This window comes from Natator depressus, chromosome 13 (genome assembly GCF_965152275.1).
Source record: "Natator depressus isolate rNatDep1 chromosome 13, rNatDep2.hap1, whole genome shotgun sequence".
Lineage (NCBI taxonomy): Eukaryota > Metazoa > Chordata > Testudines > Cheloniidae > Natator > Natator depressus.
This window is the reverse complement of record NC_134246.1, coordinates 35090903-35117443: the sequence shown is the minus strand read 5'-3', so window position 1 is coordinate 35117443 and position 26541 is coordinate 35090903. Positions and strand designations below refer to the sequence as shown.

Below are 26541 nucleotides of genomic sequence, written 5' to 3'. Positions count from 1 at the left end.
TGCCTCATTACCTTTGAGGATCTGCACCTTCACCTCTTTCTGAGCCTGTTTCTCCACCTGTAAAATGGCGACAATGATGCCTACCTATGGAAAGGAAAATTCTGCTGTGAAATACACCAGTTTAAACCTGGAGCAACTCCACTGAAGTTAACGGGGTTATGTCAGTGTAAGTGAGAGCACAGTCTGGTAGGAAGCATGGTGCACAAGGGATTTTATTATTTTCCTTTGCAGATTTTGCCAAGATTTCCCACATTTATTTTACCCACAAATGTTATTGAAGTCCCGCATTGCAGATGCCTCCTACAGCCTTTGACTCTGAATCTGGATATATATTAGGATTGTCAAAGGCATGTGATGGAATTAGGTGCCTATGGAAGTTAGGGTGCCTAGGTATTTTTGAAATCCCACTAGGTCAGTGGTTCCCAAACTTTAACAACCTGTGAACCCCTTTCACTAAAATGTCAAGTCTCACAAACCCCCTCCTAAAAATGAATATTTCCAGGGATTTTCTCCTTTACCTGAGTATAAATTATAAAAGCAGTGATCTTGGAAATATAAAAATTGTTTTTATGACATGCTTATTACACACTATTTATTATTATTTATCATTACAGTATTTTTATTATGTTATGAAAATGGCAACACTCTTCCAAGATCTCACTTTCGTTGCTTGTATCACTTTGAATAAGCCTGTTATAAGACAAGGCACCTATGTTTCATCAAGGAGTATCAGATGTGAAATAGCATGAAGGTATTTAAGAAGGCAACTCAGAGAGTTCCTCCTACACAAGCATTCAAGTCTTGAGCAATCCAGAAAAACAACGCATGTTACAACAAAGCTTAAACTTGTTCTTCATAATCATTTTAAAAACAATACTAGCTGTCTATTTAATTTTAAACATAGCAGAAAATATCCACCCCCCTTTCCATTTCTTATAAGGAGTCTTGAAGTTTAAATCTCCTCAGTGTGATAGATATGCTTGCTTTGATCTGGTTAGCTCTGGAAAGTCCAGGGGCTCAGGGCGGCTGGTCCTGTGCTGCCCGGGGTCCCTAGAGACAGCTCTGTCTGCCATTAGGGAATATTTTCCTGAGAACCCCCTGTAACATTTTGTGAACCCCCAGGGGTTCACGAACCCGTTTGGGAACCACTGCACTAGGTGATTTTCAGCATCTTAGGCTCCTAAACAACCTTTAGAAACTTGGCTCTCTCCTCCCAGTATCTTTCTGTATTTTCCAGTCCTGGAATTCAGAATGAGGAAAATGAGGAAAATCCAAAGTGCTATATAAATGTGAAATAGGTTTATTGATATTACACTATTTGTAAGGGATTTGGGGATCAAAATGACCCCAAAATTCCAAGGCTAAATTTTCAAAACCAGAAGCCTAAATTTAGATTCTGAAATCCTGATTTAGCCTCCTAAATAAGTGGGCTGACTTCTAGAAATGGTAAACATGTCTGCTAGGCAGTTTTGAATATCATAAAATATCAGGGTTGGAAGGGAGGTCATCTAGTCCAACCCCTTGCTCAAAGCAGGACCAATCCCCCATAGTTGCCCCACATCCCTAAATGGCCCCCTCAAGGATTGAATTCACAACCCTGGGTTTAGCAGGCCAATGCTCAAACCACTTAACTATCCCTCTCCACCATTTAGCCTGCATCTGGTCTTGATTCAGGGAAATGAGAGACGGACTGGCGTATGCTCTCAGCCAATTGCAAAAGCTGCTTTCTTTCCTGTCCCACCTACCACATCCTCTCATTTTGTTTCTGTCTCTTTCATCATCACTCACCCACAGTGCTTCCTGTTCCTGTACTCCCAGACCGGCGTGCTTGGTAAGTTGCAAGATCTTTAGCTCGTTTTGAATCCTTTGCTAATCTGAATTTAATTTTTGCCATCCACCCATGTGTTAGGATTGGAATAAATGTTAAACTATATGTGGTGCAGAAAGGCTTTTCCTTAGGCCCTGGGACTGTTGAATTCATAATCCATAGGCCACTCTTTTAGCTGGGGCCAAAGGCAGGGGATTAGTGGTCTGTTAAAAACTGTGAGATTGTACCATTGAATTCACAGTATGTGGCCGAAACAGATTTGTTCCCTGCGTTTTAATAAATTACTATGTATCTGTCTGCAGTGTCCCCTTCAGGCCTGCACGAAGGCACGCATGCGGTGGAAAGAGTTAGCTATATCTTTCTACTCCTCTCTTCCCCCCGCCCGCCTGATTTGGTGACTGGTTTCAGGGCAGGCAGGGAGTATGCTGCAGAGCTCGGAAGCGACCCCAGGAGTTCTAACACTTAGTTTTGCCCTTTAATCCAGTAGACTCTACTCCCAGCTCCGGGAGGGAGAGCAAAGTCTTGAGACCCGCTCCTCCTGCTATAACCAAACCATAATAAACAGCAGGAGTTTTATGTACAAGTGTGTGTCCCTTTAAGAGGAAAAAGCACATGGTGGGGGAGCCGGTGAAGGCTGAACAAAGGACGTCCTTGCTGCGGCGGGGGCAGGGTTCGGAAGGTGCCTTCCGCTGTGTGTTCCAGGACTAGCAGCCTCTTTCGGGGTGCGGAATGAGCTGGGAGCGGGTTTGACTTGGGGTTCAGAAATGCTGCTGCTGGCAATGGTGAAGCTGACCACAAATTATAAAGTGGCTTTTCTCCCCACTTTATAATTTGCCGATGAAACTCCACTGAAGGAAGTATATGGAAGTTTAGTTACAAGAGAAGAAAGTTGAGTGGGCTCTGCTGGCTTTGAAACACACCGTGCAATTCAGAGGCTATCTTGAGCCCAATGTGGCTCCCGTGGTAAAACGCCTGTCTGCTTGTATAGTGCCTTTGCTGAAGCCCCGGTGCTCTCCAGACCCCATTTTAAAAATGGGTTTCATGATGGATGGGCTGGGAGTCAAGACTCCTGGGTTCTACCCTAGCACTGGGAGGTAGAGGGGCCTTATGGTAGGTGAGCTGGGAGTCAGGACTCCTATTACTGGCTCTGAAGATGACCCAGGGGTGACCTTGAGCAAGCCACTTTGCCTGTGCCTCTCTGTACCTCAGTTTCCCCAGCTGTACAATGTGAATAGTACTTCATAAGGAAGCATGGTGAGTCTTGATTCATTAATGATTATGCTTATAAAAAACACTCCAATCTGGAATGGGAGTTACTAGAAAGAGAGCAAATTATTAAATATTGTTGTTTCTGCATCTGTTTTGACTCCTTATTAGCTACAAGTGGTTGGGTACTTCATAGCCTTTGAGCCATCCCTGTCAGCAGCCTTTACCTGATCTGTAGCATCTTAAGACTCTTTGCATCTACCAAGGTAAAGGAAGCCAATCACTTTTATACAGGTCAGAAAGATACTCCTTGAGCCCAGGATCTATGAAGCCTCAAAGGATGTCAGATACAGAATGCAAACACCATAGGCTGCAAGCAGCCAGGCTTCCCCAGAAAGATTCTCTGCCTTGCTCTGGGGGTTGGATCTGCAAATGAGGCAGTGGGATAAAGTCTGGAGACTGATTCAGGGCAGCAATGGGTTCAATTAAGGATTATTCTAACACAGAAGATTAGAGCTACATAGGATGGGTGGCCTAACAGGCCTGTTTTCTTGGGGTCAATGTAGGATTGTTCCCTATAGTCTGCTTTCTATCCCTTTGTTCACTCTGGTTTTAAAAACCACAAATTTCTTGTGTGACCTTGTGCCAGTCTTAGTCTCTCTGTGCCAGATTTTTACAGGTACTTGGGCACTAAAGATACAGATAGATATGTAGTGGAATGTTCAGAAACATGTAGGTTCCTAACACCTACTGATTTCATTCTGTGTCTTTAGGTGCCCACAGACATTTTAAAAACTGGCCCAGTGCCTCAATTCTTTAGCTGTAAAATTTGGAGAATAGCAGTGCCCTACATCACCAGGAAGAGATTGTGAGGTGGCGCCATGTAAGACTGACCTTCATTTGGTTCTATTCATGGCTCTGCCACTTGCTGGTGACCTGAGGGTAGTCAATTGCCACTCTGTGCCTCAGTTTCCCCATCTATACAATGGGGATGATATTGACTTCGCAGGGCGGATGAGAATTAATATTTGTAAAGCACTTGGCATTGGATTGTCGGAGCCTAAGGGGGGGTAAGGTACCTAACTTCCTTAGGCTCCTCTGAAAGCCCCACTTTTCAACATTTTTGGAAGGAAGGAGCTAGAGAAGGACAAACAATTGTTGGGGACTCGAACCCCATATGGCACGGTTCGTTGTCTGACCGCAGAGAGACAGGCAACACCAGCAAAGTCCAAGTATAAGCTCTTCATTGAAGAGTGCACACAACAATAGAGAGCAGCCCATCTCCAAAGAGAACCAGCTACCTCTTAGGCAAAACTAATAGGTTTTTATAGACAGGTCCGTCGCGGCACAGATTATTCATGAAATAGCCCAAACTCCGCTCCCCTTTGTTAGTTAAAAGTTCTTTATCATGCACGCATACCTATCCCCTATTGTATATAGCTTTTTGCAAGTCGTTATGCCTTCCCAACTTTCTTATCAATCCAGTTGTCAAACAGGGGACAAGGAGTTAAGAACATACATGAAACAGAAACAGGGAGTGGAGACAGTGTGTCTCCTTCTCATTCTCAGGGCGTCTGGCACGATAATGCAGGAATGCAGGTCTCCTCCTTAATTCACTCCTTGCAACTTAACAAGCATTCTTTCATCCTGCCTATCTCATTCAGGAACTTTCCCAGCATTCCTGCATTGGCCTAACTTTGGTTTGGTTGACATAACTGCTTCATGTTAAAATTTTCCTAACACCCTCATTACTGTATTAATTTTAGAGAGTGTAGCTTCTGCATTATTGGGGACTTGCTGCTCCTTACCCCTAAAGGTGGGAACATCCTGTTGTAGAAGCTTTTACACTCTTGTCTCTAATGTAACCTCTTTTCTGACATAGCTGTGGTGGAGTTGCCAGGTTTTGGTCTGTGTATCCTAAACCACTGTTTGTATCCCTTCATTTTAGGCTGAAAATGGAACTGATGAGCTGGGAGGAAACAATTGCTTTGGACCAGTGCCATGTTCCAGATACGGGGAGCAATGAGCTGGTATGAGATAGGCTTTTTACAGAGGAAGGGAAATCCCTCTCCCAGGGAACTAAACTCAACATAACAGCAAAACTGTCGAAATCTAGGGGCAACTATAGTGGGTTAGGACAGGGGGGCTGGGAGTCAGGACCCCAGAGGTCTATTCCCAACTCTGGCAATGTACACTGGTAAATTCTGGCTCCTTCTCAGGCTCAGGTTGGCCACCCCTGCTCTAACCACTAGTTCACACTCCCCCAAAGAGCCACAGTAATAGGTCAGCAGTCCCCCATCAGCTCCCCACCCCCCGCCCGGGCCTCCCAACCACTGGCAGCCCTGCAGCGCCTGCCTCTCCTCTTCCCCCCCCACCCCCCCCCCAGCCAAATCAGCTGTTTCATGGCATGCAGGAGGCTCTGGGGGGGAGGGGGGAGGAGCGAGGGCACGGCAGGCTCGGGAAGGGGTGGAGTCGGGACAGGGCCTGTGGCAGAGCCAGGGGTTGAGCAGTGAGCACCCCCAAACCTGCTGGAAAGTTGGCACCTGTAGCTCCAGCCCTAGAATCTGTGCCTATACAAGGAGCCGCATATTAACTTCTGAAGAGCCGCATCTGGCTCCGGAGCCACAGATTGGCCACCCCTGGGTGAGAGCAAGGGAGTCCAGTCTAGCTGTAGAGAAGGGGGACTGGGAGTCCTGGGTTTTATTTGCCTACCTCTCTTTAAGGGCTGTACAAGACTATAATTTCCAACCTGGAGAGAGGATTCCAGAATATTCCTGTTAGGTAGATCAGGGCAGGATTAGGCCTGTGTCACAGAGTCTCCGGGCGATGCTCTGGAACTGCTCCCTACAAAGCCAGTCAGGACTCTGGGGGAGCCTCCTCTCTCTGAGCATACTGTCTCCAGGGCAAGAAGCTTACACAGCTTCAACCTTCCTGGGTCTGACCTAGGAGCATTCAGCATCCCCTTCCACAGCATGTGCTTCCCGCAGCGAGTCCGCTCAGGCGGGGCTCCTGGGAAAACCAGAGGGCCCTGCACTCCAACTCCGCAGTCAGACATGACTCTCAGCCAGCCGGTAACACAGAAGGTTTATTCGTCGACAGGAACACAGCGTAGAACAGAACTTGTTAGCACACAAATCAGTGACTTTCAGCCAAGTCCATCTCCTGTGCCCCAAGCCAGCAGAGAGCAACTAGCTTCCAGCTGCCTGGCCCCTGCACTGCCCGTTGCTCCTTCTCCGGCCTTTGTCTCCTTCCCAGTCCAAGAGTCACCTGGTCGCATCCCCCTCCTGGGTCTCAGGTTATGAAGGGGTGGCCATAGCATCCGTGCAGGCAGCTGGAGCAACCCCCACAAAAGTCTCACATGCTTATACCCACCACCTAGACATGGGTGCAATACAAAGGGAAAGTGAGGCGCGCACAGCATTCATGCAAAACAGTAAGACTCACATACAACATAACAAGGGGAAATCTCCACTTCATCACAGCCTGCCAGACTGTCTCCCTTCCCCCAATTAGTGCAGGCTGAGGCGTGTCAAATCTTCAGTTCTGGCCTTTGGATTGTAGCAGATGTTTTTCAACTCTGACTTTATCCAAGTGTCTGTTACGAGTTTTGTTGACCGATCCAGCGTTCAGCTACGATCATGGAGTGTAGTAGGAATGACTTGTGGCTTTTGGGCCTTGCTAACCTACTAGCCTGTGCGGGTCTTCAGGCCTTCACACTGGTGTTGCCTTAGTGATGTAAACATCAGGTTTTAAATCCTCAGTGTCCAGGATTGGTTCATCTCTTTCCCTTTCCACTGCAGATAAATTAACACTATTGGTCTGAAGCTGTTCAGGTCTCTTGCTTGAGGCCTTAACAAAATTTGAGATCCTGTCTGCTCACTGTGGACATTAAAAGGGCCATGGGATCTTTTGTTAGCATAGGTGCATAGGGAGCTTGACCAGTTGTCTGCTAAAAAAGGATTCTCAACCTTTTTTTTTTTTTTTTTGTGAGGTCCCCACAACATGTTATAAAAACTCCAGGGCCCAGCAGGGGCTGAGGGGCTGGGCTTCAGTGGAGCAGGAGTGGCTTCTGCCCAGCAGGGCGTTAGCTCTGTGGGGCTTGAGGCTCCGAGTTTTCTGTCCTGGGCCCCAGCCAGCCTAGTGCCAGCCCTGCTTCATGGACCAGCCACGGGCCCCCAGTTGAGAACCATTGTGCTAAAATATTCCCCTTCCTTCTCCTGTTGCACTTTGCTCTGGCTGTCTCTCTTTGCCCTAGAAGTGTCTTCGTTTTAGTCCTGCTGTCTTCCTCTCCATGTATAGTGCTAGCTCTTCCTGCCTAGATGTGCCCAGGTAGAACTGGCCTGTGGTGTGCTGGGGAATTCAGTTTAGATGGGTCCAGAAGCAACTCTGATCTTTGGTATAGCTGCAGCAGCAGGGCAGAGGAAGAGGCTTTGTGGATCATGGTCTTATGAATGTTTCTTTGCCTGTTTCAGGTGGTGGAGAGGCTGGAGACTGACACCCCAACCCCACGAAACGATTGGGGCTGAAGTGGACAAATGAAGTAACTGAATCTTGAAAATGGGCTGAAATGAAACACCCCGGAACTGAGCACCCAGGACGGTTGGGTAAGGGTCTCCCTCTGAGTAGGGACTTAAAGACTGAGTGGTTTTACAGCCTACATGAGCTGAGATAAGGATAATCAGCTCCTGTGCTTTCAGGGTTTGCTCTGATCTCTGTGAGGGTTAGTGAGGAGTAGCCAGAGGTGTGTTGCTGGAGGCAGGATGCTTGACTTGTTTTATTATTAGTTATATTACACTGTTCCCTAGAGGCCCTACTGTGTTGGGGGTTGTAGAGACACTTACAGACCATCCCTGTCCCAAAGATTTTTGTTGGCTTTGTCTGCTTAGGTTATAAAGGATGGAAGACAGGAAGTATCAGCATTACAGATGGGGAACTGAGGTACAGAGAGCTGACGGCTGAGATTTTTCAAAGGAGCCCAGTGGAGTTAGGCACCAAAATCAGAGATTTAAAAGGACTTGTTTGAGGTTCCCAGGGAGTCTGTGGCGGAGCTGAGAACTGATCCCAGATGTCCTAGTCCAGAGCTTTAACCACACAACTACCTTGAGGGTGGGTGTTGAGGGCCGGCTCTCCCCTCAAGGCATTTCTTCTCGGACCCATGAGACCGCTCTGTGCTTTGCCATTGGTGGTGTCACAGCTGGGTTTGAGGGCATGGGTGGAGTCTGCCATGAGTATGTTAAGTCCATCTTTCACCTGATGACACGTGCCCTGAACAGACCCAACTACATCAAGGATGGAGAGAAGCATTAATTCCCTCTCCCATTTTGTGCCTGCAATGAAATCTAGTAGATGGGGGTCAATATTTAAGGCCAGGAGGGAACATTATGACTATCTAGACTGACTTCCTGCATCACAGGGGGCATAGAAAGTCACCTAGTAATTCCACTATGACTCCCTGACTCCTTCCCATTTCTAAAACTCAACCATTAGCCCCCCTCTCCACGTATGCTGCTTTAAAATAGTTCCCTGCATGAGCCCTTCTTACCCCACTGCGTCTCGAGTTAACTTCACTGCGCCATTTCCCTGGCTGGAACGGCTATGCCCTTAGAAGCTGCTCGTATGGCCTTATTGAAAATAGGCCAGATGGAACCTCTAGATTGCCTAGTCTGATCTCCAGTTTAATACCAGCTGGAGAATTTCACCTAGCAATCCCACTGATTGTGTTTGCGTAAAGCATGCCTCCTAGAAAGGTATCCGTCTCCAATTTTTCAGCATCCATATTAAAATTGGGACACCAGAACTGGATGCGGTATTCCAGTATTAGACTCACCAGTGCCATACACATGGGTAAAATCACCTCCCTGCTTCTACTGGATACTCCCCTGTTTATGCATGCAGGGATTTTATCCGTCTTCTTTTTGTAGGTAGAGTTGGGGAGCTCATGTTGGAACACGAGGAAGTTCGGTGAGGAAGCAGCTAAAATTCTCAACCACTTGGGGTTTCAGAGTCCTGGGTGGTGGTTTGTGTGTGGGAGGGGCAACCACATTGCCACTTGTAGAACTAGGAGGGGTCTGCTATGATGAACCGCATGTTCAGTCCGTGTTTCACCTGATCTACCCTGATTACACACATGCCCTGAGCAGACTAATGAAACAAACACCTGCAGCTGACGTCTGATTTGGGGGAAAGCTGATGTTCTAATGGTCTCCAGTGGGTGAAGTCCCAGACAGTGAGAAGAATAAGTAGCAGATCCATGCAAACTCTTCAGAAACATGGATCTGGTTTTTGTGCAAATGAAGGAGGGGCATAGATGCAAGGAAAAGTTTTCCATGCAGTTGGTAGCTCTTCCCCCTCCCCCTTCTTCTCTCTCTCTCCATTGACCTGGAAACATTTCCTCCTTGTATCTGTAGGGGCAGGAACTCTGAAAACAAAATTGGCTGGTTTCTCTTCTCCCTCCTCGCTCTGGATCCCGTATAGGAATCACAGACATAAGTGCTGTTGGAAGTTCGTATCCATCCAGTTGGCTAGCATGGCCCCATATTGGCACCCCCCGCCAATGTCACCATGGGGGCAGGTATGGGGCAAGAAAGAGGTACTGTGGCAGACACAGCAGTTAACAAATGTCTTGTATAAAGTATAACATGCGTTCCGCATTCAGTGACAAACAGTCTCTGAACTAAAAAGAAAAGGAGTACTTGTGGCACCTTAGCGATATAAATAAATAAACTTTGTTAGTCTCTAAGGTGCCACAAGTACTCCTTTTCTTTTTGCGGATACAGACTAACACGGCTGCTACTCTGAAACCAGTCTCTGAACTGATCTTCCAAACATTGCCAGGCCGTCTTTCAGTACCTGAAGCTGCAGATGCTTTCAGAAAGCTGTATCTTTCTGCACACATGAACAGGAACTCCTTTCTGCAGGATTTTAGTAAGGAAACTGCTTAGTAAAGGTTTGCTCTTTAAAGAAATTCATGGTGTATCTCTCTAGAGAATCCTGTTGCTTTCAGAGCTGCTCATTTAAGGGAGAGTGGCCGCGATGACCGTTCCTCTGGCTGCCATGAGCCATGGGCAGTGGGATTTTGTGTCATCGCAGATTAAACTTGGCCTTTCTTCACTCAGAGTGCTCTTGGATGGGTTTGGCCGTCCGTTGGCACCTTCTGATTTTTGCGGGGTCAGACACTCAAAGAGGCAGAAGGGGACTGGACTTTTAGGGAAAGAAATGGGGTTGAAAAACCACCTGCTCTGTACCTATTTCTCTGTCAACTTTAGGCAGTGGGCTACAGTAACCAGACTGTAAAATTACTATGTGAGCTGAAAGATTGCCTGAGCTGAAGCAGTAGGAGCTATGCTGGCCTCAGCTGGGAGAAGTTAGTACAGTTAAGCTATCTAGTTTTCTAAGAGGCAATTGTGTGCTGCATTCTGCATCTTTAATACTGAGATTCCTTATCTTTACAGGGATGATTTGAGATGAACCTTCAAGGAAAATGTATCTTTCTCTCCACCAGCATCAACTGTAAGAGAGAATTTGGGGCCTGAAGATTAAAAGATTTGCCCCGTCTCTGATCTGTATTACAAGGACTCTTTGAAGTTATGTCCAGGAAAGCCTGTACTAAAAACAGGATAATTAAACTAGAATGGATGTGTAAGAGTTGGGTATTTTTTGTACAAACGGACAGTGGTAGAACTGAGGGGGAAATGGAGCTTTCTCAACTCTAATCCACTGGTCTGAATTCAGCTCAGGTCAGTCATGGCTGTGGTTGGGATTTTCAAAGGAGGCTTAAGGGAGTTAGAAGATATGCTGTTTTAGGCTCCTTTTGAAAATCCCATTGCTATCTGAAGGCTTTTCAGTTGCCCTTTCTGTAAAGTGAGTTAGGGTTTGACCTCATGTCTGAGATACAATGACTAGGAACTTTAAAAATATCTGGGCAGATATTGTAATATCCATGGGCTTGTACAAAATTGAGGATCCGGATGATTATCAACATTGGTCTATTTACTGCTGGGTCCAAAATTACTTTCCGCTCTTCTGTGAGTTTACTCTCTTTTCTACTACCAACACCGTTTAGGTTATGCTGAGATTTTCAAATGTGCTCAGGATTTGGACACTCGGTTCCCATTCAAAAAATTAATGGGAATTTAACAGGCAAATGCCATAGATTTGAAAATCCTTAACTTAAGCGTATTTAAACTATGTCTCCCTCACCCTATAGGTGCAGACTCGTCTGACACTAGCTCAGACCCTTATTTTGTGCTCCCAGTGTTGGCTTCCTCTATCATTCTTTTTTCTCTCCACCCCAAATAAACAGATGTAGATCCTTTCCCACTGAGTGGGCAGCCACCACTGCAGGTCTTCTACATATTACAGTTCTTGTGCTGAACAGCTGGGAGGCAGTGAGAGAGATGGAGTTGAGCGCTAGGGCTGTGTGAACTGAATTCAGCAACGTGTGGTTTTGAGTTTAGACGGTCCTGGGTTATATGGGAGTCAGGACAGATTCTCAATGTCATGAGTAGAGATGCCATGCTGGACCCTCAAAACCAGGGCCATCCCAGAAAATGTCAGGCATTTGATCCTCAAGAGTTTGAACTAGCTTGTGGGGATTCAGCTGAACACAAGAAACAAGCATTTCCCCAAAATCATGTCTTTAAATTTAAACCAGGATGAATCTAAAAATTTTGTAATTCTCCAAAAAAATTTTTAACTCCTTATTATGGCAGAAGTTGCATTTTTATTCTTCTAACAAGATTGCCTTTTTACTGTGTGTGACAGTGTTGCTCAATTTGATAGCATTTCCGTGTATTTGTCTGTACATGTGTAATGTGATCACTTTTGAACACTGTGCACGCCTTTCCAATTTTTCAGGGAATGTTTGAGTTTCTGAGGGCTAAGAACCTGTTTATTTGGGAGAAAATTGGAAAACAGAAAGGGAAAATGCAGGGGAGAGAGAGATGGATGGACACATGGAACCCTTGCCAGCTGTGTATCACAACTGCAGATTCAGGCAACTCTGCAATTGACGATAGACTCAAGAATTGGTTGATGGCAGCCATTAACCCCTTCCCCCATGTCAGGGTTCCTTCCCCACTCTGAACTCTGGAGTACAGATGTGGGGATCCGCATGCATGACACCCCCTAAGCTTATTTTTACCAGTATAGGTTAAAAACTTTCCCAAGGCACAAATTCCACCTCGTCCTTGAACAGTATGCTGCCACCACCAAGTGATTTAGACTATCAGGGAAAGGACCACTTGGAGTTCCTCTTCCCCCAAAATATCCCCCCAAGCGCTTACACCCCCTTTCCTGCGGAGGCTTGAGAATAATATCCTAACCAATTGGTTACAAAGTGAACACAGACCCAAATTCCTGGATCTTTGGACACTGAAAAAAAGTCAATCAGTTCTTAAAAGAATTATTTTATTTTTAAAAAAAGAAAAGGTAAAAATCCCCGCTGTAAAATCAGGTTAGAAGATAACTGTACAGGGTAACAAAAGATGCAGAAAACACAGAGGAAGCCCCTCTAGCCTTAGTTTCAAAGTTACAACAAAACAGGGATAAACCTCCCTCGAGGAAAGGGAAAATTCACAAGTTGAGAAAACAAAGATAAACTAATTCGCCTTGCCTGGCTGTACTTCCAATTTCTGTAATATGAGAGACTGGTTAAGAATGGTTTGGAGGACATGGATTGATACCCCGTCCCTCTTAGTCCCAAGAGCAAACGAACACAGAAACAAAGAACCCAAAACAAAGCCTCTCCTCCCGCCCCCAGATTTGAAAGTATCTTTTGTCCCCATTGGTTCCTTTGGTCAGGTGCCAACCAGGTTATTTGAGCTTCTTAACCCCTTACAGGTAAGGAGGAATTTTAGGCTACCCTTATGGTTATGACACCCCATAACAATGTCCCTATCTAATTTGTGTGTCCTACCAACAGAATTTAACATTTGGCACCCTGAATAGCACACAGCCCACAGCATGGGGAGAAGAACTGGGAGTGCACAGAATCTAGGGGGCAGCTGCTGGCATCGTGGGAGGTACAGGGAGCCCCTGAATTAGAGGGAGATGGGAGGGTGGCATACAGGGTGCTCATGGAGAAATGCAAAGAGTCCCTGATGTGTACAATAAGTTCAGCCTACAGAAGCAATGAAATGTGCAAACCACCAAGTTAAATCCAAATTAACAAAATAGTCCAATATAACAGCATCGAACCCTCCAAACCAGATGGTAAGGTTTGCAGTTATCAGGTTGTGTGGCTGATTGAATCCACGTGGAGTTATTTTATGACCTGGTCATTTTTGGGGTGGGGAATGGGGGAGGTGAGACCAGGACAAATGGGGATGTCTTGTAGCATCCTGGGAAATTGAATCTGAAATCACCCGCTGTCACATGTTCAAACCTGGCCCCTTCCAGCAGCAGCAGCTCCATCCAAAAGTTGGAGGCAGGGTCCCATTGTTTCATGTTCTCTATGTATATAAATCTCCCCACTGTATTTTCCACTGAATACATCCGATGAAGTGAGCTGTAGCTCACGAAAGCTTGTGCTCAAATAAATTTGTTAGTCTCTAAGGTGCCACAAGTCCTCCTTTTCTTTTTGTGAATACAGTCTAACACGGCTGCTACTCTGAAACCTGTCAATAAAGAAATGGTTGCTCATGTATTGCCCATATCATGCAGAAGAGCACCATTTTGACATGGCTCTTAGTGGGATCCTATAGGTGCTGTTTTGATGGTTGAGAGGGCAGTGTGTGGCTGGGTGCCATTTTGATAAGGTTTTTATGGGGGACCATGGATGCAGTTTTGATGTGGGTTTGGGGGGGTGCTCTGTGTGAGTGCTATTTTGATATGCATTTCGGCTCTGTGTGCCATTTTGATGTGGGTTAGGGAGCGGACGTATGTGTGCTGTTTTCACTGGGATCCCATTTTGATGTGGGTCAGGAGCTGGCATGTGGTGCCCTGTTGACGTGGAGTGGGGAGTAGGTGTGGGGGGCTATTTACACTGGGAACCCATGGGTGCCATTTTCATGTGGATCACGAGTGGGTGGGCGGGTGCCCTGTTGACGTGAAAGGGGAGCAGGCGTGTAGGTGCTCTGTTGAAGTGGGGCTTGGGTGCCAGCTCAGCAGCACTCTCTGCACAGGGGGCTGCCTGTCTGTGCTTGTCAGCAGGGAAGGCTGTGTGCTGCTGGGGCTCAGTTTGCCATATCATGCCCCCTCCCCCGCACCTGTCACCCTCTTCCCACAGTGACTGGGCAGAAGCCAGGGAGGAACTTTTGGACCAAACCATTTCCATAGAAGGGGATTATTTTGTTTAAACAGCAAACTGAGACACTTTGGCACGTTTTGGGATACCAGCCTCTAGCTAAAGTATTTTGCAGCAAATTCTGAAGAGCTAGATGGATTTTGCGCACCTGCTCCTCTTCCCCCCTTCTCTACAATGGTACGTCCCACTCCTCCTCTGCCCCCTCCCGTCCTCCAAAAAGGACATTTTGGGAGGCTGACGGGAGGAGCTGCCATTGGCGGGTGCGAGGGGGAGGGAGTGGGGGTGGGGCCCCAATGCTCCTGGGCGAGGGGGAAGCGCAGTGAAGCAGCGGCGCACGCGTAGAGGCCTTACCCGCCAAGGGCAGTTGCTCGTTTTCCCGCCACTTCCTGCCTCCAACCGCTTTTAACTGCTGCGTGGTTTAAAAAAGCTGGTTTAATGAGACACTAGCCCCCATATTATTTGGGGTGATACTAACTCTGCCCCATGCCCCATGCCCGTCTTGCCACCAAATATCAACGTGTGTGAAATTCACCTCATGCAGCGCCAAGATACAGCCACCATTTTGTGAGGGGCCATTTGTGACTCAGTGGCGCTGTCAAACCCAATGGAGCAACTCCCCCGTCTACCCTCTACACACACACGCTCCTAAAATCACCAGGGGGCTTACCCACAGACCCCCATTGTGTCAAATCAAGGATGAGCGAGGTACCCGTTTTGGTGCATAGCATGCTTATGCTATGCCAAATTTGGCAATGTTGGCTCATGCCAAGCCATTGTAGGTGGATGCCCTAAAGAGGCCACTTCATGGACCAAGAAAGACACTGGTGTCAGCCACTGGTGTCACATTAACAGACAAGTCCCAATATTGCCATGGGATGAAACCCTGTTGGACATATAAAAATCCACCATATGGACTCATGCCTGTAGTCCACTGGCAAACACCAAATGCTCAACAGGAGGAAAACATTGTCTCCCAGCCACCTTGACCCTGCCGCCTTCACAGAAGAGGGGATAGAAACTAAGAGTCCTTACCACTAAGCTCCATTTCTCTCCCACACTTGGAACAGAACCCAGGAGTCCTAACTGAGCCCCACCCTGCTCTAACACCTTGGTATTAGTACAGGCTAAACCTGCATTGGTACACTACAGCAAGGGCTCTCAACCTTTGCAGATTATCGTACCCCTTTCAGGAGTCTGATTTGTCCTGCATATCCTCAAGTGTCACCGCACTTATAAACTCCTTGTGTACAAAATCAACTAAAAATACAAAAGTGTCACAGCATGCTATTACTGAAAAAATGGGGAGGAGGATTGACGCTTAGGTTAGTTCAAAGGCTATTTGGGGAAACTCTGTGCCCATTTTAGTGGCCAAATGGGGGATTTTGGTTGCCACCACTTTTGAAAATTGGGTCATTTTCTCATCACAGAGGCAAGAGGCTTCTGAAGAAAATATCTAACTGGTTATTTTGATGTTGCATAAAAGTGTCAGTGTTTCCTCTTCAGTCTATAGAGTGGAATTTTCAAAGCAGCCTAAGGGAATTAGATGCCTGAATCCCATAATTCCATGGGAGTTGGACACCTAACTCTCTTAAGCCCCTTTGAGAATCCCAGCCTGCATATTTATTTTGCTCTATAGGTTTGCCGTGTTGAGTGGCAGATTCTCGTCCACCAGGTGGTGTATGTTTTGGTGGCAAGACCGTTGCTGTTGGCTCCATTAAAATGTCCATGTGTGAGGACATGTTGCTGTGCAATTACCGCAAGTGCCGTGTCAAGCTCTCCGGCTATGCCTGGGTCACAGCTTGTTCACACATCTTCTGTGACCAGCACGGCAGTGGGGAATTCAGCCGTTCACCAGCAGTCTGTCCCGCCTGCAACAGCACCCTCTCTGGCAAGCTGGACATTGTTCGCACTGAGCTAAGTCCCTCTGAGGAATACAAGGCCATGGTGTTGGCTGGACTGCGGCCAGAGATTGTGCTGGACATCAGCTCCCGCGCATTGGCCTTCTGGACATACCAGGTAAACCCATCTCAGATGATGTCCTAAATTAGGTAGATACCTTCAAATCTGTCTTTGAAAATATAATTGGGAAGAGATTTTGTTTGCTAAAGAAATGAAAGAGCCAATAATCAGTCTTTATGGATATCTATATATCATATGTGGAGGGCAGAATTGACACCTAGGTGATTCCAAAGGGCCACCATGTTATATTTTTTGGCCTGAAAATGTGGAAAGAAACCGAATGGAATAGGATTAAGGAATCATAAAATATCAGTATTGGAAGGGACCTCAGAAGGTCAGTCCACCCCCCTGCTCAAAGCAGGAGTGATCCCCAATTTTTGGCCCAGATCCCTAAATGGCCCCCTCAAGGATTGAACTCACAACCCTGAGTTTAGTAGGCTAATACTCAAACCACTGAGCTATCCCTTCCTGACCCCCTGCATTGTTTGATTTTGTTGTGTGGCCTACGGACCACTGAGAAGGTTGCCACTCACCCTCTGGTTCAGAATCACCAGTGTGGCATTTGCACTTCTCCCTCCCTCCTTCTCTATTCAACAGTCAGTATAAAACATTATTGCTCTGTTAGCCATGCTGCTCTCTCTCATCTGTCACTGTGGAAGGTTCCCTCCATCTTTGCTGATGATTTTTGTTACACGTTCCTCCTTTCTTTCCTCTCACCACAACAGTGTAAAAGCACCTCACAGGCATTCATGAATTATCCTCAACCCCTATGAGCAGTAGGCCAGTATTACTATCTCCGTTTCACATGTAGGGAACTGAGGTATAGACATTAAAGCAACATAAGTGTCCACTCATTTTTAGGTGCCTCACGTTTGAGTACTCAACATGAGAGCCATATGACCTGATTCTCTGAGATGCTGTGCACCCCACAGCTCTTATCAACTTCAGCTGGTGTGTGGAGTGCTCAGCACATCTGAAAATCAGTCTATAGGTGCCTTATGTTGGCCACCTTAATTAGTGGTCCCTATTGAGAATATTGACTTAAGTGACTTATCCAAAGTCACTAGTCTGGAGCAGCAGTGGGAACTGAACGCAGATTTCCTAAGTCCCAGTCCAGTGCCTTAACTCCAGACCATCCTTCCTTTGTTGCACTGTAGTCATGCCACTATATCTCAAATAGAGCGACTTCACTTTCCTCTGACAATCAGTGGTCAAAGAAGCCTGTCACACCTGCCATAATCTCCACATTGCAGGTTCACCAGGAGCGCCTGTACCAGGAATACACCTACAGCAAGGCCGAGGGACACCTGAAGCAGATGGAGAAGGTGTACACTCAGCAGCTGCAGAGCAAGGACATGGAACTGACTTCTATGAAGAGCGAGGTCTCCTCCCTGAAGAAGGTGCTGGAGGAATACAAGAAGAAGTTCAGCGAGCTCTCAGAGAAGCTCATGGAGCGCAACCGCCAATACCAGAAGCTCCAGGGCCTCTATGACAGCCTCCGCCTGCGCAACATTGCCATGGCTAATCAGGAGGCTGTCCATGAGCCTCCCATGATGCCTCAGCCTGTGGTCTTTGGCTTCCCATTGGGTAAGACCTGTGGGGGGGTTCTCATTCCACTACTCACAGAGAACGCAAAAGCTGGCATAAGGAGTCACTACACTGACACTGTTAGTGGAGGGGACAAGGATTTAGTGGGCTAGGAAGACTGAACTTTTCTTCCATGCCATAGGGCTGGAGGAGGCACATATGTGTGTGTATGTGTTTGGAGGAGGAGGACTTCACACAGAGCAGTCAGTCTCCAAATGCTACCATATCAGCAACTTCCAAATGCTGTGAAATATTTGATTAGACACTTTTGTGTGAGACAAGTTGATAGGGTCCCAGCTGGGACAGTTGTCCACCTTACAAACCTCTCTCACACTAACAGGCCCCCTCCTTGGCAGCCTCTGCAGAGATGCCAAGGACTGAATGGGCCACGGAGATTAAGCTCCTTTTCCGCCCCCTTAGAGAGATTTCTCCAGAAAATGGGTTAATTCATGTTCTGAATCCCAAAGCTTTGAACATCCCTTGTAACTTCTCCAACCTTAGCTAGCTGTGTGGTGTCACCAACCCATAAACTTTACTGTGAGTCTCTGGATATTTGATGTGTTTTAAAAAAAGGATAAGTTTCTCATGGTTGCACAGAAAAGAGGGAAATTGTGACCAATAAATGCTACAGAACCAGAAGGAAGATTTCTATAGAACCTCATGATTTTGAAAGCAAATCTCATGAATTTTGGGGACTTGACTCTTGAGCATTGGCATTTGTCTCTCTAGTGGCTGCTATCTTACCATCAAAAGGTTTACGAATCCAGGCTAGTGAATTAAGGCTTAAGTGAGTCAGGCCTACAAATCCCACCATTTCCTGTGACAACCCCAACCTTCGCCCTGCACTTAAATCAAGCTGTGGCCACTCATGGTCTTAGATTTGGAGATTCTATGTTCAATCCCCAGATTGTCTCAGTGTAGTCACTAATGTGTATCCTAATAGAGAATCCAGCATCTAACTGACCTTGTAACTCCCCTTTCCTAGGTAATGCTGCCAGGTTCCCTGGGGACACCACGCCGGTCCAGGGCAGGTGTGGGGAGGGAGACTTCCACTTCAAACCCTTCTTTGCCACATCCCCACCTGCGGGCGAATCTGGCAACAGCTTCTTCACCTTCACCTCTCCCAGCAATGAGCTGGAGCCTCACCCTGGAGCCAGCAGGACCTACAAGATGAAGAGGATGTAACTGGTAATGCACCTTTCACACCTGCCTCTTGGAAATTTAGCCCATATGTTGGTGGGGGAAAGAGCAAAAATGCTTATTGTCTGGGGCTGGGATTCTCCTCAGACTTGGGCTATTTCTTTTAGGTATTGTAATGTAATCACCCTCTGATTGTCACCTGCAGATTGTCTTGCCCTCTCATCCGAGTCTGTAATGTCCTGTCACTTCTGATTGTCAATTTCATTGTCACAACCTCTCACCAACAGACTGTCGCCCTCAGACTGTAAACCTCTCTCACCCTTGGATTGTCCCCCTCAGACTGTAAAATTGACACCCTCTGACAGTAGTATCCCATCACTCTTGGACCAAGATGATCCTCAAAGACACCTAAATACCTTTGAGGATCTGGGCCTGCTTCCATTGTACTCTGCTTCATGGCTTACACATTTATCACTGTTGTCTCTGTGTGTGAGAGAATGTATTTGTGTGTGAGTTTGTCTCTAAGTGTGTACCCTGTTGTGTGTGTTTGCCTCCGTGTATGTATGTGGGGGAAACTATTCATGGATGTGTTTGTACAAGTCTAGATAGTTGTGTGTTGTCAGAGTGTATAAATCAATGTGTGTTTAAATCTGTGTGTACACAGCTGTGTCTTTTGCTTTTGTGTGTGCACAGACATACATGTGGGTAGGTGCCTCTTGCTGTGTGTGTGTGTGTGTGTGTGTGTATCTCTGAATGTCATAGAGTGCATAGCTCTATGGGTGTGTACATGCATAGCTTTGTGTAGGTGTGCTTTTGCTTCTATATCTATGCTTGTGTTCCTCCTATGTGTGTGCGTTTCTTGGTGTTATCCAGTGTTTTCCCCTGGGTACATTCCATTCCATCCTACCTTTGCAGTTATTTCTCCCCCACTTAAAGTTCATCCGCGTTAATTTCACATTCATTATTTACCCCTCACTTTCACCAAGATTTAAAATCTTTCAGCCCCACAATGGGAGAAGCAGGGTCAGTTTTGACATCTCACAGCCAATGGATTTGTGCACTGTATAAAGTCACCTCTGTAAATAGGTTGTTCACCCTCTTAAAAATAAGATTAGCAAAAAAAGAAAGGGGAAAAAAAATGTTTTGCATCTTGGTTTCTAGTTGGATCAAGGATCTCTGCAGCAGGGGAGGTGGGTAGCACGGGTAGGGTGGGTTGTGTGAGATCAGGGAAGGATCACAGGAGGGAGGGAGGTGGGTGGCTTGGGGAGCACATGCCAGGTTGCAGGGGAGTGGATGTAAGTCAGGGGGAGGTGAATGGCAGGGTGTGCACAACCTGGGGTTACCAGGTGTCCAGTGTTCTACCAGAAAATCTGGTCTGACAGTGTCCAGTCTGAACACACAGATCAGACACCAAGAGTCCAGTTACCACCTGCAGGGGCACCAGAACAGCGGGGGCCAAGGAGGCGGGCTGGTGGGCAGGGAGGTGCTGCAAGGGGATCGAGGCACAGAGCCAGCAGCAGGGAGCAGCAGCCAGCAGCCATGCCCCCCATTGCTTTCCACAGTGCATACCCATGACAGAGTCTCCCTCTCCAGCAGGCCGCATCCTCTAGTGGCAGCAGCATCAGCCCCGCTGCCAGATCCTGCCTTGCACAGGCGAGTGGCCGGGGCAGGACGCGTTTCCCCCCCTCCTCCCCGGCGCTCAGGGGAGACTGCAGGGAAGGGGGTTCCCGCTCAGCCCCACTGGGAGGATCCCTGCTCCCCAAGGTGGAGGGGCTCTGCTGGCCCCCCTGGTGGTGGGAGAGGGCTGCAAGTAGCATTTCACTTTGCTGCCAACCCCCTCCCACCCTCTGCATACACAGCCCAGAACCAAGGTGTACCCAGCCAGCCCCTTCAGCGGCTGGCTCTGAGCCTAACTCTCCTTCTCGGGCATGCACCCTGCCCCCTCCCTGCAGGACCTAGAGCCAACTCCCCTCCCAGGAGAAACACGGAGACCATAATCCACCCCCACCTCCGGATTACAACACTGGAATTACTGTATGCTGCATCCTCACCTCTTGTGTATATGTGTGTTGGGGGTGGAGGGGGCGCTGGAGGTTTAGCTCAGTAGAGTCAGTATCTATTTCTCCCTACATTTTTCCCCGCAGTCATGTCTTAAAGAGGGTCCTCAATACCCCCTGCTTTGTTGGGGTTATTATGGGAATTGCCTAGTTGAGCTGTGGAACTTTTTCTCTGTACAGCACAGAGATCTCTGTGGAGAGGAATGTTTCACCTAATCTAAATGTGATTTTGGTGAAGGTAAGGTTAAGATTGAAAGAGGGGGTAGGAAACATGCCACTTTCTGCAATAATTCCTGCTTTGGGGTTTAGGTGTTTTTGTTTTGATTGGAGAGGAGAGGAGTGTGGGGGGGTAGAACCTTGGGGAGGGGGTAGAGCCTCAGGGGGAGTGGGCGGAGGCAGGGGTGTACTGTTTTCAGAAATTGGAAAGTTGGCAGCCCTAGGTGGGCAGTGCAGCCTGGGGTAGGGTCATTTTAGAGAGCTTATTCCTTCACTCTCCCACTTCCCTGGTCCTCGCATGACCAGAGAGCAGCAATACCCGAAGTCTGAAGGTGCAAACAATTCAATGTTTATTGTGGTGAACTTCCAGCAAGCTTAAATCCAAGTTCCTTTTTCCTCATTTTCAAATCCCAACTTACTTCCTGTTTGCCCCTAATTTATATATTAATATTCTTAGCTATACCTTAACCAATCATTCTACTGAAATTTACCTAACCAATCCTAACATATAACATGATTATGTAACCAATTATATCCCACCACCTTAATTACTTTACACCCAGCAAAATTAATTATACAGCAGACAGAAACAATCACAGAACCATCCAGAGACCATGCAAACAAACAGTAGCAAAGTGGGAACTATAATGACAAAACAATACAGAAGTGAGGATTTCACAACTACATCCCAGCTGTGTCTGTTGATAAGTGAATTCTTACCAGACAGAAAATTATCAACCTAAATTTCCTTTTACATCTTCTAGGCTCTTCCCTTTCTCTGGAGGTGATAGATTGGATCACCTTCCGAACAGCCCTATATTGACTAGTTTGGAATGTGAGGATGTGACCAAATGCTTCCCAGCTTATGGCTGCCTCTGCTGGTTGGCTAAAGGCCTTAGCCTAAGAACAGGGCCTCAGACTGTCACAGTGAGAGAAGGCCCTTACACAGATTCTTTGTATACCTCTATTACTAGCTAAATGATAAACATATACCTAAATTCTTAAAGTATAGGCCTTTACAGGCAGGTCTGAATATCTATATCCTAACACATCATACCTGCTAATATTTCAAGTGGCTGAAGTTGGATGGGTGCTGCCTGCAGGGGAAAGGAGGCCTGGGGATGTGGGGGCTAGGTGCTGCCTGGGGGTGGGAGCTGCCCCCAGAGCGGGTGGGTGGCTGGTGGGGTGGGGAGGTTGCAGGGGAACTGCATACTTCCCTACAGTGACAACTCCTGTCCTGTGGAGGATGGCTGGGCTAGGCTCCCCAGTCCAGGTGTTGTGCTCTGGCTCCTGCTGTATGGAGTCACGGCAATGTTCATGTTTGGCCTGGCTGTGTCCCCACTCCCCCGTCGACGGGGCCAGGCTAAATATGAGCATTGGTTCCATGACACTACAACCCATATTCATCATGAGGGGATGATTATCATATAAAATGACATAATTACGATCTTGGCTCTGTTGTTGTTGGTTCATGCAGCGGTTGGTCAGCCTGCATGCAACTGAGTGTCCCTGCCTGTTCAAATGCTGGTGAGAGTAGATCTGGGAGTGGTCTACAGCTTGTCATAGCAGCATAGTGTAAGAGGGAGCCCAGGCTGGTGGGTCAGAGGGCTCAGTGGAACCCCACTTCCAGGTGGCACCACAGGGGGAACTCATCACAGCTTCAACCCCATGTACCAGGACTTAGGGCACAATGCCTGGAGCGGGAAACTGAGCCCAGCAAGCCCCACAGGACAGGAGCTGCTTCAAATGGGACATGGGGTAGGTGTCAAAGCAGGACAGTCCCACAAAACCCAGGACGGTTGGGAGGTCTGCCACCTCTGAGATACAAAAACATGGGACAGCCGCAATGGTCCTGAGACAGTCACACTGGACAGCTGGCAGCACGTACCAGGCTCCCAGACCGTTGGCGCTGACCACAAGTTACCTTGGCCTATTGTCACAATAGTTCAGGGGGAGCTAGTCGTGAACTGACTTTTACAGGCCAGGCTGGCTTGCAGCCACTCAACTGGATAAACAAGTAAAGAGAGAAGGAAGGCCAGAGAGTGTTGAGTGTGGGAATAGAGTGCAATAATGTTTCCTGCCAGAGCTTGCTTGTGGGTGAATACAATGCCCCCCCCCCGAGAAAGAGATGGTGATAAAAATGACTATGTAAATTGCTTTAGATGAACAGTCTCACCTGCAGACCCTGGTCTTGTGGGTAACCAGGAATTCCCCACATTGGAGCAGCGCTTGCTACGAGCCCTCAAGGACAAGGCTGGAAGGTCCGGGACCGTCCATAGCAGAAGGGACGTAAGCATTGATTCTTGCTTGCTTGGTGGAAAGCACGTATTTAGTAACACATGAAGGCTTATTATACTTTGGCAATAAAACCGGTTATACTTACACACCTGGTGTGGCTTCATTGAGTGTATCTGAACCCCGCCCCATATTTTGGCTTGACACAGAGAGACTTCCCAGGGGAGCTATGAAGGGATGATCCTGGGGAAAAATGGGCAGGTGGCAACCCTAGCAGGACATGGAATTAAAAAGGGATCCCAGGAGGGGTTGTGTGTGTATGGGGGGGGAAGGAATGCAGGGGCTGTGTAGGATGTTCCAATAGAGGAGCTGTGGGGGGGAGGGAGAAATCAGGGCTGTGTGTGTGTGCGTGCAGAGCAATGCAGGGACTGTGTGGGGAGTGCAGGAGCTGTGTGTGTTCAGAGCAATGCAGGGGTTCTGGGGGAGTGCAGTGCAGGAGCTCGCTCTGCGTGCAGAGCAATGAAGGGGCTGTGGAGGGGGTGTGTGCAGTGCAGGAGCTGGGTGCGTGTGCGCAAAACAGTGCAGGGGCTGTATTTGTGGGGGGGGGGGTGTTCTGCCCTCAGATACCAGAGTCCTTGGGAGTCACTGATAACAAAGTTTGAAGCATAAACAAGTTTCCAGGTGCTGTTCATTAGTTGAGGCTCCTAAGGGCACCCAGACAAGCAGCCATCAAAGGTGGGGGAGGGAATTGGGGTCAAGTATTGGCACCATCAGCATGGCTGGCTGAGCTCCTCTGCAGGGCTTTTCTTTCACAGGTTCAAAGGCAGGAGTGTGTTGCCATCCCCAGATTACAAACTGGGAAACAGAACTCTTTCTAATAGCCATTTACTAGCAGGTGGTGTGTGCGAGATGGAGGCTTTATGGAGTAGAAAGCTACTTCACTGCCTTGCCCTGTTTGCTTTTCTTTTTCAATAGCCTTCTCCCTAGGGCAAAGCATGCAGATGCTCTGTAAGGACAGAAAATCGCTTGTTTCATAGTAAATCTACAAATGTGGCCAGAAATCCTCCTTATTTAGTATAATATGGAAACTGACCCTTGAAATTAAAATGAAGACACTGGGTTTGATTGTCAGTTATTTCTGCCCCCAGTAATAAAGCTTCCAGGTAGTTAAAAAAGCCCCCCCCCCCCCCCCCCCGAAAGACAAAAGTTTTGCCAATGCAAGAGGCAATGTGAACGTGGCTTTGTCGCGCCTGCCAACAGAGCTTATGTCACTCGCAGGGCTGACAAAATACCGCAAAAGAGCGTTCACACACGCTGACTTTTAGCGACAAGGCTGTGTCGACACGGCTGTGTCGACACAGCCTTGTCACTAAAAGCTGCATAGTGTAGAAAAGTCCTCAGTGTCTCTTTGGGTGGGGGAAGCAGAGGAGAACCTCGATGATGTCACTCCCCTGCCTTATATAGTTCTTTTGTATGGCAGGAACCCTTTGTCTCCCAGTAGAAGAACATTGGCATTCCAAGGGGTGGGTCCAGTACCAGGTGACTCAGACCCATGTTTCTGCAGGGCTGTGGCAGCCATAGTTCGCAGGCTTTCTGGAGAGTCCACAGGAAGACTGAACTTTCAAAAAGAAAAAAAAAAAAAAAAAAAAAAGCGTACTTGTGGCACCTTAGAGACTAACCAATTTATTTGAGCATAAGCTTTCGTGAGCTTATGCTTAGTCTCTAAGGTGCCACAAGTACTCCTTTTCTTTTTGCGAATACAGACTAACATGGCTGCTACTCTGAAACCTGAACTCTTTCACAGTCCACTGTCATTGCTAATGGCCCATTAGCCCTGTCTGGCTTTTCTATTGTTGTACCTGAAGGGCTGGTTGCAGTGACACCCAAAGTAACATATTTGAAATACAGATAAATAGTTTATATTCCTAAACTTTGGATACAGAAATGATACAGGCATACATATTGGATAATCACATTCAGTAAATCATAACCTTTCCAATGATACCTCACATGAGCCACCTTGCATAAAGTATCTCTCAGTTATGTCATTCATATCATAAGCATATTTTCACAAAGAATCTGGAGTAAAATGTCACAGCCTCCATCACACACACCACCTGCTAGTAAACGGCTATTAGAAAAAATGAGGAGTCCTTGTGGCACACTAACAAATGTATTTGGGCATAAGCTTTCGTGAGCTAGAAGCTTATGCTCAAATAAATTTGTTAGTCTCTAAACTGCCACAAGGACTCCTTGTTTTTGCTGATACAGATTAACACAGCTACCACTCTGAAGGCTATTAGAAAGAGTTCTCGGTTTCCCAGTTTCTAATCCAGGGATGACAACACACTCCTGCCTTTGAACCTGTGAAGGAAAAGCCCCGCAGAGGAACTCAGCGAGCCATGCTGATGCCAACACTTGACCCCAATTCTCCACCACAGCTTTGAGGACTGCTTGTCTTGGTGCAATTAGGAGCTGTCATAAATATCAAGGGGAGGGTAACAACCTTTATGTATGCAGTAATATAAAATCCCTCTTGGCCAGAGGTACAGAATCACTTACCTGGAAGCAGTTAATCAGTTCAATTAACGTAGTTGGCATCTGACCAGAAGGACCAATGGGGAAAGAAGATACTTTCCAATCTGGAGGGGGGGGTTGTTTTGTGCTCTTTTGTGTGTGTTCCTTCTTGAGACAGAGAGAGTCCAAGCAGGTAATCCAGATCCTACTAAAATGATACCTCTAAAATTCCAGAAATTGTAAGTAATAGCAAGGAAATGCGTTAGATTATCTTTTGTTTTAGCTTGTGAATTTTACCTATGCTAAGAGGGAGTTTTATTCTTGTTTTGTCACTTTAAAGTTAAGCCTAGAGGGGAATCCTTTGTGTTTTAAGTCTTTTTATTACTCTGTAAAATTACCTTCCGTCCTGATTTTACAGACGTGCTTTTTTTTTTTTTTTAATAATATAATAAAATTCTTTTAAGAACCTGATGGGTTTTTAGTGTCCTAAAAACCCAAGGGTCTGGTCTGTGCTCACCTTGTTAACCTATTTGGTTGGTATATTATTCTCA

General features: G+C 47.0%; 1 protein-coding gene, 1 long non-coding RNA gene and 2 other non-coding genes across 6 annotated transcripts; all 4 read left to right on the top strand.

The window, feature by feature from the left end:
• Positions 1 to 1736: 1736 nt before the first annotated feature.
• Positions 1737 to 13501, top strand: LOC141997915 (uncharacterized). 3 transcript variants are annotated; one of them, XR_012641778.1, is made up of 5 exons: positions 1737 to 1831; positions 4983 to 5064; positions 7507 to 8995; positions 9442 to 9623; positions 10486 to 13501. It is a non-coding gene; the product is annotated as an uncharacterized LOC141997915 (long non-coding RNA). The 3 variants fall into 3 exon arrangements; XR_012641777.1 differs by having other exon boundaries at positions 7507 to 9605; XR_012641776.1 differs by having other exon boundaries at positions 7507 to 9623.
• On the top strand, positions 9100 to 9177 carry LOC141997927 (small nucleolar RNA SNORD126). The gene has a single exon (XR_012641786.1). It is a non-coding gene; the product is annotated as a small nucleolar RNA SNORD126 (small nucleolar RNA).
• On the top strand, positions 10065 to 10212 carry LOC141997926 (small nucleolar RNA SNORA79). Its single transcript, XR_012641785.1, has one exon. It is a non-coding gene; the product is annotated as a small nucleolar RNA SNORA79 (small nucleolar RNA).
• Positions 13502 to 14687: 1186 nt separating the features above from the next.
• Positions 14688 to 23598, top strand: CCNB1IP1 (cyclin B1 interacting protein 1). Its single transcript, XM_074969890.1, has 4 exons — positions 14688 to 16295; positions 17492 to 17825; positions 18811 to 19013; positions 23401 to 23598. The coding sequence occupies exons 1-3, from the start codon at positions 15999 to 16001 to the stop codon at positions 19008 to 19010; spliced, it is 831 nt and encodes a 276-aa protein (XP_074825991.1). The 5' UTR covers positions 14688 to 15998; the 3' UTR covers positions 19011 to 19013; positions 23401 to 23598.
• Positions 23599 to 26541: the final 2943 nt, after the last annotated feature.

Coding starts and splice junctions, on each gene's coding strand:
- CCNB1IP1 (XM_074969890.1), top strand. CDS start 15,999: ATGTCCATGTGTGAGGACATGTTGCTGTGCAATTACCGCAAGTGCCGT. Junction 16,296..17,491: donor TGGCCTTCTGGACATACCAG/GTAAACCCATCT, acceptor TCCACATTGCAG/GTTCACCAGGAGCGCCTGTA. Junction 17,826..18,810: donor GGTCTTTGGCTTCCCATTGG/GTAAGACCTGTG, acceptor CCCCTTTCCTAG/GTAATGCTGCCAGGTTCCCT.